The sequence below is a fragment of the Gigantopelta aegis genome, chromosome 9 (genome assembly GCF_016097555.1).
Source record: "Gigantopelta aegis isolate Gae_Host chromosome 9, Gae_host_genome, whole genome shotgun sequence".
Taxonomy (NCBI): domain Eukaryota; kingdom Metazoa; phylum Mollusca; class Gastropoda; order Neomphalida; family Peltospiridae; genus Gigantopelta; species Gigantopelta aegis.
This window is the reverse complement of record NC_054707.1, coordinates 11,163,279-11,175,247: the sequence shown is the minus strand read 5'-3', so window position 1 is coordinate 11,175,247 and position 11,969 is coordinate 11,163,279. Positions and strand designations below refer to the sequence as shown.

Below are 11,969 nucleotides of genomic sequence, written 5' to 3'. Positions count from 1 at the left end.
AAACATTCATTCATTCATTCATTGTTCGCTTTATGCAGATTTACATATAAGAAAAATCCTTGATTGTTTTTTGTTTTTTTGTTTTTTTGTTGTTTCATGTTTTTGTTTTTGTTTTTGTTTTGTTTTTGTTGTTGTTGTTGTTTTTAGCATTAGTAGTCTGTCTGGCAGCAGCAGATTTCTCCTTTAATTCGACCAAATTTCGAATTAACCCTGTTAGTCATCTAATAGCCGTAGGTTAAAATTTTCTGAGGTGTGAAAAAATATATAAATATTCTTTCTTTACCTGAAGGGCGTGACGTATGTGCTATCCTGTTTGTGGGAATATGTAGCTGGTTTCTTCTTTATGACTATGTCAAAATTACAAATTTTTGACATCCAATAGCTGATCATTAATAAATCAATGTGCACTAGAACTTTTGTTTTCTTTACCTGAAACAAATATATCTTTTTTCACACCTTAAACGGATGTCAAAGTTATCAAAACCTGATTTATTTCAACTTATTTGGCAGAAAACTGCGACAGATTATAATTCCCATTTTCCTTACTTATCCCCCTTGAATTGGTAGGTGGGAACCAACTGAACGACTTCGTGATGAAACTTCAATCTGGGAGACAGTGCACCACGACTGGTATATTAAAGGCCGTGGTACGTGCTATCCTGTCTGTGGGATGGTGCATGTAAAAGATCCCTTGCTGCTAATGTAGCGGGTTTCCTCTCTAAGACTAAATGTCAAAATTACCAAATGTTTGACATCAAATAGCAAATGATTAATAAATCAATGTGTTCTAGTGGTGTCGTTAAACAAAACAAACTTTTTTTGCTCAATCTTGTTTACTGACTGCGCTATCACGTGTGTGTGTGTGTGTGTGTGTGTGTGTGTGTGTGTGTGTGTGTGTGTGTGTGTGTATATATATATATATATATATATATATATATATATATATAAAGCACCCAAAAGACTCCAGTTGCATGAACAGGTAATTAATTAAAGATATACTTAAATAGTGTCGTGTTACGGAGAAGCTTTAGATATATAATATATTATTCCTTAGCTGAAATGCTTTAAAACAATACAGAGCTAAATTTCTTAATACCTGAGCATTATTATTGTTACACAAATCAATGAATTTGAACATACTAGGGTATTTTCTAAAATGTGGAATATACTTTTTTCGTATGCTATCATACAGTGGACAGACGAGTACAAAATGATATTCATCCTCTATATCATTACATATATGACACGTTCTGTCTTCTAATAAAATAGGGTTAGGCTTGTTCCATCTTCCTGTTTCAACCGATAATCTATGTGATGCTACCTTAAAGGGACATTCCTGAGTTTTCTGCAATTTTTAAGATGTTATCGATTAACGGAGACTTTTTAACGATTGTAATTACATATCAAATACATTTTTCTGCATAAAATATTAGTGGTTGTATATTAAACGTGTTTCTGATCGTTCTAATATGTGTACTAGGTTAAATTTCATTTTATTTCCTAAAAATATTTTTCGAAGTTATTTGAAGACAAAATCCAGTTTGGGCTTCTTACAAATATTAAGACGACCAGAAACACACTGCATATACAGACACTGGTATTCTAAACAAGAAAATATATTTAATATGTAAGTTTAATCGTAGAAATATTTTATTAGTCGGAAACATCTTACAATGCAGGAAACTCAGGAATGTCCCTTTAATAGGTTTACAGCAAACAGGATAGCGCTCTACCGACTGAGCTAGATCCCGCACAAAAACACGTTAAATGGTAAGATAAAAATATTTGTCTTTAAACAACACCTCAGCACATCTTAAAATACGGTTGTTTGGTGTTCAACAATGTTAGCAGCAGGGGTTTTTTTTCTCAGCATTTCGTCGATAAAGAAAGAAAAAAAAGAATTTTTATTTAACGACGCACTCAGCACATTTTATTTACGGTTATATGGCGTCAGATATATGGTTAAGGACCACACAGATATTGAGAGAAGAAACCCGCTATCGCCACTTCAGTGGCTACTCTTTTCGATTAGTAGCAAGGGATCTTTTATATGTACCATCCCATAGACAGGATAGCACATACCACGGCCTTTGATGTACCAGTCGTGGTGCACTGGCTGGAACGAGAAATAGCCCAATGGGGCCACCGACGGGGATCGATTCCAAACCTACCGCGCATCAAGCAAGCGCTTTATCACTGGGCTACGTCTCGTCCCTGTCAAGTTATCACCACCTATGTCTGTCTCTAGCATTACTATTTCTCTTCTAATAATATTTTGTAGCCTATATAAAGAATTTCTTGCCAAAAGTTAATGTTGGCTAGAGTTAAAGTTTGTTTTGTTTAACGACACCACTGAAGCACATTGATAAATTAATCATCGGCTTTTGGATGTCAAACACTTGGTAATTCTGACTCGTAATGCGGCCAGGGATCTATAATATGCACTTATTTGGCAGAAAACTGCAACAGATTATAATTCCCATTTTCCTTACTTATCCCCCTTGAATTGGTAGGTGGGAACCAACTGAATGACTTCGTGATGAAACCTAGTAATGCGGCCAGGGATCTATAATATGCACTTTCCCACAGATGGGACAGCACATACCACACCTTTGCCCAGTTGTGGTGCACTGGTTGGAACGAGAAAAAAATCAACTGAATTGATCCACTGAGGTGGTTTGATCCTGCGACGCAAGCACCTCAAGCAAGCATTCATCAATCGACTGAGCAAAATGCCGCCCCTGTATTATAATATAATGGAGACAATATTACACCGTTTTCAGTTAAACATTAATCGAAATATGCTAATATAAACAAAGAACAATACTCATTCTTGTCAAAATATGTTTTTTATTATTATTAATACATTACAACATAGAAAATATATAACAAAATGTTCATAACAATATTATCAAATATAACGTCAGGGTCATCAATGTACCATTCAATGTAAGCCATATATACAAGCGCAACACTACACTTATAGTGCAATTGTCCATTATATTGCTCAACACGAGTGCCTGTACAGTCACTCAGATTATCAAATACCACTACTTCTGTTAATGTCTATCTGCGGTAAGACGCAATACAGTGGCGGATCCAGAGGGGGGTGCAGGGGAGTGTAACATGTTTCTTCACAAAGCCTTGTCCATACATACATATATATATACATACATACATATATAAATAGATAAATAAAGGGCGAATGTTAGTGACAAAAACGAGCACCCCTCCTGTACCGCCACTGAGTTAGTATGTAGTTTTATGTACACAATGCTCTCAATCCCCGCAAGGGATACTCGGAATTAACCATACTGGTTAAAATTAGAACTTCTCTTGCATTACACAGTGTCACCGATGACGTCATACTCAAAGATGGATTGGCTGTTTCCTAGATGATGTCAGGCAGCTACCATAGTCATGACATCCATTTGTCGCTGAGTATACTGTTCATGACACACAAATGCAGTGACGCTAATGCAATGCAGAAGTATTATACGTGAAGCCATAACTTGGCAAGTTTCCAATATCAGTTATGTTCATGATGCAATGAATATCATAGTTAGGCGAATGACAGATGACTGTGGGATGGCGATCGGCTATATATAGACCAGTGTCGAGTGCCAGCACCCGGATGTACATTCAGCCATTGTAGCAGTCTATGCAAGTTGGTGGTCTGTAAAAACAAGGATTGGCAGGTATAAGAAACTGCGTCTAAACAAATGTCGCATGACTATCTTTAACAGGTTCTAGTTTACTGCCACGAGTCTATTACAGTAAACAGTTTTAGTCAGATGGGAAACTGAAGACATTTATAATTCATGAATCATTCTCTTGAACTTTGTAATGTGGTATTTTCTTTACACTTCGTATTATACCAAGATAATATCTAAGTCACTGTTTTGCCCCATTCCAACACTCTTTAAATCGTTAAAAACTCTATCCGCCACCACACACACCTCTCCCCCCCCCCCCCTCTCTCTCTCTCTCTCTCTCCCTTTATGTCTCTCACCCTCTCTCGCTCCATCTCTCTCCCCCCTCTCTCTCTCCCTCTCTCTCTGCATACTGTTACAGTTTACCTATCACGATGACGTAGTAACATGTTAACCGTGTACTTGAGATATGCATTCACTGTGGTGTCTCTAACAACTTGAGTCGACATCCTGACGAATATTTACCTTCTAGCAGTTCAATCCTTCCACCCATAGGCCTTTGGTCCAAACCGGAAGCACAGTTTCTTTGGGAACTTGCCATTCTTGGGTACTTCACTAAAATAGCCAGCTGAGCGACAGAATCTGAAAATTAATATAATACATCGTAAGTAAACAGTTCACAAATAACAAGCAGAGCGGCAGAACTCTCCAACTAAATTGCACGCCGTCACTAACAGTTCAAAACGAGTAACAGTCGTAGTAAATAATCCTTGCAGGTCAACCTAAATATTTAATTGATTGACATTTCATATTTCACATGTTTGTTGTACCCATATTTGCTCTTACTTAGGTAAACTGTTATTTACAAAGTCTTGTGTTTACACAAATGTATTTTTATCTGACCTTGTAAAACACACAAACAAATAGTGGCTTTTGCTTTGTCTAGTTGTTTTTGATTTGTTGTTTTTCTGTGTTGTTGTTGTTGTTGTTGTTGTTGTTGTTTATTTTAAATTTCTCTTTCGGGTTTTTTTTTTTCTTTGTTTTGGAGGAGTGGCTTTTTCAATCCTAATTTTACTCTTTTTGATATTCGAGTCGTATAAAATGTATTTTAAGCTACTGCAAACACCAAGACGACTACAATTTAAGCAAATAGTAAAAAAAAAAAAATGTAATTGCAAAACGTATTGTTACACTGTCTAAAAGCTAGGTTTTAATTTAAAATACTCACCTCATAGCGCGACTGAGTTTCTCGTACGTCATTCCGGGGTTGTTTTTCTTCCTGCCCCACATGTTAGCGACGGCCTCTGACTGGACGAATTTAAAGACCCCTGCTTCCTTGTCCTCCCATCTGAGGAGAGAGGGGTTCAGCTGGGGGTCCCTCAACAGGTCCCTCACGAACTCCCACAAATGGTTGCCCTTTGATGCTGCAAAACAAAATCATGGAGTTCTTAATCACAGTTCATAACATTGATTACATGAATGTTTGTAAGAAAGAAAGACAGCCTGAGAGAGAGAGAGAGAGAGAGAGAGAGAGAGAGAGAGAGAGAGAGAGAGAGAGAGAGAGAGAGAGAGAGAGAGAGAGGAGAAACTCGCTGTGCCATATGTAAGCAGCAATATATATATTATATGCACCCTCCAATAGACAGGATAGTACATACCACTGCATTTTATTTACTAGTTTTGGTGGAGATAGGAAACCACTGAGGGAAGTCGATCCTGCGATCCATCGCACCTCAGTCGAGCATTCTAGCAGTGAACACCGGTTATTCCTACGACAAAAAGCAACAAGTGATATTTTATTTGCAACTTACGAGAAGGAGGTTTTCTCTTGAGTTTCTCGGTGTTCGATCTCTCCAGGTCACAGCAGCCCTCGTCAGACGAGCTCGAAGAGAATCGCCGATTGGTCGGTGTTGGCGCGAAGCTGTATGGCAATGATGGCGACATGACGTCATCATCGTCGGAGTGGGGGAAGCTGTCGATACCATCAGAGCTGATGGAAGTTCTGGAGAAGTTTTCCATTTCTGATTCTGTGAAGAAAATTTTTTATTCAATTAAAAAATAAATAAATAAATAAATAAATGTTGATTGATAAATTAATAATGGGTTTTAATGGTTGCGAGACATTTAAGAATTTTGATACAAAGTCTTGGGGGAGCTTGACACATTTTTCCATTGGTAGCAAAGAACCAGTTGTATGAGCTCTTCCATAAACAGAATAGCACATACCAGTCTTTGATATACCACTTGTGGAGCACTGGTTGGAACAGGAGATAAAAACAAATGATGAGTCCACCGATGGGATTTGATCCTACGATCCACACACTCTCGGGTGGGCGCTCTACCGATTAGATTAGATTCCCTACCCTCTTTCTGATTCTGTAATAATAATATCACACACCGTGATAAATATATATCACTCACTGTGATAATATATAAATATCACACACCGTGATAACGAATAAATATCGCACCCTGTGATAATATATAAATATCACACACTGCCATAACAAAACACACTATAATAACAAATAAATACCATACAACACATTAACCTATAGCAATAAATATAACTTTGTGCTGGTACCAAATATGAACACAACAGTGATGTTTATATACAAACAGAATACTGCGAGACTTGAACTGTCCGGTTTAAATTAATTCAAACCACGACGACAAACACAGCAAAAATAAACTTTATGTGTGTGGGCCTATTCACTGAAAATAGATTTTAAATAATATTACATGCATGTATGGCATGGCCATGTTTGACTCTGGGCACTAACTGTTGTATATTAATTTGATAATATTACTAAATCAATAATGGTTTTAAAAGACAATGTTTTATACTGACTTCCAAAATAAACTTTACAAGACTTGAAATCGTATTATAGAAAACCAACAAACGATACGGTGTGATATGAAAGTATCACGAAGTTCAACATCTAAACGTCACAATGCACTTCGTGATACATGCAAAGTGTTTGTGAGGTGGTTTCTAAATTGATTATTTTCAATTAGTAACAATATTTATCAAATTAGTCAAATGCAATGTATGTAAAGGTTTTTGTGGACGTCAGTATATATTTCCCCGTTAGACAAACAAAGGGAGCTAACCTGCACTAACATAACCGCAGTCCATGACCTCTGACCCTATGTCGTACGTGTGTCCGGCGATCTCGACACACTTGTCACCCAGCGCGTCAATAAACACAGCTATGTCGTTCAGGTCCAGACCTGCAACCAGACGACATGACATTAAATACAAAAATAGTCACTAAAAACGAAATACAATTATAAAGTACAAGCATGTCAATAAAAATAAAATTCAAATTGGTAACATATAATTGTTTATATAAACAACATCTGCTGATAACCTTTTTCAATAAAATTACAAGTTCAAAATCATAATATTTCAATAAAAATCTGATTACAAGTGATCAACTTTAAATTTAGTTTTAACATACAAACAAAACGCAATTGTTAAATGAAAACAAAAAGCTAACTTTAAAAAGAAGACCTAAATTAAGTTAACACAATACATATATAAGTGAAAATGCATTTGATTAATTTTACGTACGATATTTGAACTATATCTCTGCTAAGGAAAGCCACCAGATGATAACGGACAGTTCAAGTGAAATGATACTATGTTCTGGTTCACAAGCCTTAAAACCATCGTCATTGCACGTGACGTCACCCATAGCCCTACGGCGACCTATGAGGTTAATTAAGGGTGAACTGGAATTAAATTGATTGATTTCTAATCACTTACTGTGGCTGGAGGCGTCGCCATCGATCGTCTTTTCCCCGCTAGAGGCGCTGTAGCCGTTCTCGAAGAAAGGGTAACTGTCCGGATTGACCGAATCGATGCAAGGGGGCTCCGTGAATTTTGCTGAAATGGACGATGACGTCATTAATTTGACATGTCGCAGATTGATATCCGCTTAATGCGACGAAATAACAATTAAGCCACACCTGTTAATGATCGTACGAGGTGGATATCTGATGAGAACTGCCAAGCAGTGGTTGAAAAGACATTCGTCATAATGATTGACAGGTCGAAAAGTCTGTGAATCATATTTATCGCTTAGCGATGTGTCCTCCAGTTAATATATGTATACGCCCTTGAGTGACTTAACTGTTACACATTACTTATACCAATTAATATAATTAAAATATATTACGCACTTCTTTATTAAACAAAATTGTAAATTATATTTGTTTAACCAATAGGCCTAGCAGTTCCTAATTATTGCTTAATGAGTTCATATATATATAAAATAAATACAATAAAATCTTTTACCATAACACTATTTGTATGCAAAATATTCAAAGTATTTCGGTGATATTAAACAACACTCCACATTCCAAATACACAAAAAGTACTTTACCAAAAATGTTTAACGGGTTTCCTCTCTAAGACTATATGTAAAAATTACCAAATGTTTGACATCCAATAGCCGATGATTAATAAGTCAATGTACTCTAGTGGTGTCATTAAACAAATCAAACTTTATTACAATTATTAAACTCACATTGTTCAATAACTTGTGCGAACAGTTCGAACAGCAGGGCTCCGAATTGGTTGTCTGTCGACATGAAGTCTTCCTTGGTCATCTGGCAGAGTTTCTGCCCGGACAGATTCTGGTAATTCTCCCCTCGCAGGTGCGCACCGTCTAGTTTGTGGGTGTCGACGAGGTAGTAAAGCCAGTCCAGGACTTCGGCGTTGCTCCAGTGTTCGGGGTGTTTGGCGGTCCAGCTAAGTAGATTGTCAAACGACATGTTGTCTGTGAAATCTGAGAGAAAAAGAAACAAATATATATATATATATATATATATATATATATATATATATATATATATATATATATATATATATTAACTCATCTTGTATTGCAAGTCAAATGGTATGTTTGTGCAAGACATAACAATATAATTAACAAAAGATGAATACACGTATAGAAAATATATTATTGTTTTATAACTATAAAAACGTTTTTTTTTTTAAAAATAAACCAATACACACATAACAAATACCGCAAATACTCAACAACCTATTATTACATAAACATTGGAACCGGAGGAGCACTGTCCCCTACCCCGCCCCCTATTGTCACACCCCCTATCTCAGTTGAAAGTGAATTAATATATAGCTGCCCACACACCACCATCCATTTATTGATAACTTTTGACGCCTATAGATTTTTCAATGAATAAATAAATAGATAAATAAATAAATAAATAAATAAATAAATAAATAAATAAAATCAAACAAACAAACAAACAAACAAAACAAACAAACAAATAATAAAAAAGAAAAAGAAAACGTCAAATAAAAAACTACAAAAACCCTCCACCAAAAAAACCCCGAACATGTATATACATGATTTGTGAAATAGTTGTGTAGCTAAACACACAAGAATAGATAACTTTAAAGCAGTAAACCGATCTACCCGTATCGTCTGCCACACGCAAGCCGTCACTAACAGCCGGTGTCGGTTCAGTAGCCTACCTGACATGTCTTCTTTCATGGAGGCCAACAGAGACGGGTCTACGTGGTACGGGCTGCGGGTCAGGTCTGTGTACGTGGCGTCTGTCCGTTTTTCCATACAGCAGCTGTCCGTGTTTGGCTCGAGTTTTATATTCCTGGGGTAGAAGCTGTCGGTGTCGTTAAACTCAAACATCGGCTCCATTAGCTGAAATAAAATAAATTAAATTAAAAATTAAAATAGGTAGGTAGGGGAGGGAGGCAGGGAGGGAGAGAGAGAGAGAGAGAGAGAGAGAGAGAGAGAGAGAGAGAGAGAGAGAGAGAGAGAGAGAGAGAGAGAGAGAGAGAGAGAGAGAGAGAGACAGACAGACAGACAGACAGACAGACAGAGACACAGAGAGATGGTTAGATAGATAGACAGACAAACAGACAGATAAACAGGCAATTAGACATATATAAAAATAGATAAATAGAAAGACAGACAGACAGACAGACAGACAGAAAGACAGACAGACAGATAGACAGATATATAGATAAGAAAGTTAGGCAGATAGTTTAAAATATTAAATTTTGAAAGAGTATGTTATTTAATGGGGGGGGGGGGGGGGATGTGTGTTGGTGGATGAGCAAAAATCATTACGTATAGAGATCTTGAGACGACTGTATGAGGTTAGAAATATGAGCTTAGCCAGTCAATATAAAATAACAGGCTTAAACCTGCTATATAGAACGGTGTTGTATGTGCTGTCTTGTCTGTTGGAAAGTGCATATAAAAGATCCCTTGCTGCTTATGGAAAAATGTAGCGGGTTTCCTCAATGACTGCATGTCAGAATTACCAAATGTTTAATAGCTGATGTTTAAAATGTTTAATAGCCGATGATTAATAAATTGATGTGATCTAGTGGTGTCGTTAATATACTTACTGTTTGTGCGGGATACAAGGCTTGCAGTGACATTTTCTTGGCTGTTTAACTACGTCACTTGAGAATCTGTAAGATAAAATGTATATGTTACATTAAACACTTTAAACTCAAATCCAGACACACACAGACACATCGACAGACATACAAACATACACAGCAGACACATCGACATACACACAGACACATCGACAGACACAGACACAGTGACACAGACATGAACATGTGTATGCATACAAGTTTTAATTTATATACATACGTACGTATATATACACAGAGAGACATATAAATACCCACATACCCCCAACACACACACAAACACACACACAACACACACACACACACACACACAAACACACAAACGCACATTCATACATTTACATACACACACACACACACACATACATACATACATACATACATACATACATACATACATACATACATACATACATACATACACACACACACACATACATACATGTACATACATGTACATACACATACACATACTTACACATACATACATATACTGACACATACACAAATATAAAAATACATAAATAAATATACCTATACTAGAAAATGCATATTCACACACCCATTCATATACATAATAACCATCTAGTTTATTGTAACATGACATTTCAAAATGCATCACCAAAAACATTGTTATTGATAACATAATACAAATACAAAATAATATGTATTGTGTTTGTTTTACAATAGTACTAACTGTTGTTTGTAAAATAATTTAATTATGAATATTGACAGTTGCATAAGAGAAAAAAATATAATAAAATTATTAAACTACGTTATTAGTCATGTATTTTGTAAACAAATGCATGACCAATCTTTCAGTTTCAATGAAAATATTTCCTTACCAGTAGTGTTGTCTGAAAAATCCTTTACTCCCGTTTTCGGATAGCTATAAGTAATGTCATAGATGTATTGCAACCCACACATCCCAGCGTTGACATTAAAAGAGTTGCAACTATACGCCATCAGCCAATGAGAGCGCTGGGAAACAGGGGGATTCCCCTTTCCCGCATCCCGACGTTTTCATTGGTGGAGAGCCAATCAGAATGACTATTGATTTTCGTGTAACTGTGTCAAGCTAAGTAGCTGTTTATATATAGGACCGATGCAGCATTTGTATGGCACTTGGTCACGAACATTGTAATGACAGATAAAAAAAAAAATTGCGTGTACTGAACTCACACTTAACGTTTTCTGCTCGGGTCACTGATGTTGCGTCTGTTGGTTAGCATTATCAGTGGCAGATTCAGGGGGTGGGAGGGGTGGCGGTCTTGGGTGTACACGCACTTACATTCACTAGCATGCAAACATATGCATTCGCACACACGCACATACCTTGAGGGCTGCAAGTGTTGTAATAAAAACTTTATCAGACATGGATTCAGAGGTAGAGTGCTGGGGTGGCATGCTCACCCCACCCTACCCTACCCCACCCACCCTACCCCACCCCACCCCATCCCCGAACTTCAAAGAACAGTTTCTCGTGAATCATATCAAATTCACTTAGTGGACTCATTCTCTGATTGGGTCTTTTCCCATCCCAAGCAAAGTGTCCCACGACTGGTATATCAAAGGTCGTGGTATGTGCTGTCCTGTCTGTGTGTGGGGGAAATGGATTTAAAAGATCCCTTGCTGCTACTGTAAAACCTGTAGCAAGTCTCCTCTTAGACTATAATGTCACAATTACCTAATGTTTACTATCCGGTAGCCGATGATTAATAAATCAATGTGCTCTAGTGGTGTCATTAGACAAAACAACCTTCATCCGGTAGCCGATGATTAATAAATCAATGTGCTCTAGTGGTGGTGGTGGTACAGTGTTACTTGTTGGTGGTTAGCTAGAGAGCTATCGATGTAGTAGCATTGCA

At 36.9% G+C, this 11,969-nt stretch overlaps 1 protein-coding gene across 1 annotated transcript; it reads right to left on the bottom strand.

The window, feature by feature from the left end:
• Nucleotides 1-2,833: 2,833 nt before the first annotated feature.
• Nucleotides 2,834-11,040, bottom strand: LOC121380787 (ETS homologous factor-like). The gene is made up of 10 exons (XM_041509757.1): nt 10,947-11,040; nt 10,066-10,131; nt 9,166-9,349; nt 8,189-8,449; nt 7,426-7,545; nt 6,768-6,887; nt 5,465-5,680; nt 4,882-5,077; nt 4,179-4,295; nt 2,834-3,676 (listed from the first exon to the last, which is right to left on the bottom strand). The coding sequence occupies exons 2-9, from the start codon at nt 10,096-10,098 to the stop codon at nt 4,190-4,192; spliced, it is 1,236 nt and encodes a 411-aa protein (XP_041365691.1). The 5' UTR covers nt 10,099-10,131; nt 10,947-11,040; the 3' UTR covers nt 2,834-3,676; nt 4,179-4,189.
• Nucleotides 11,041-11,969: the final 929 nt, after the last annotated feature.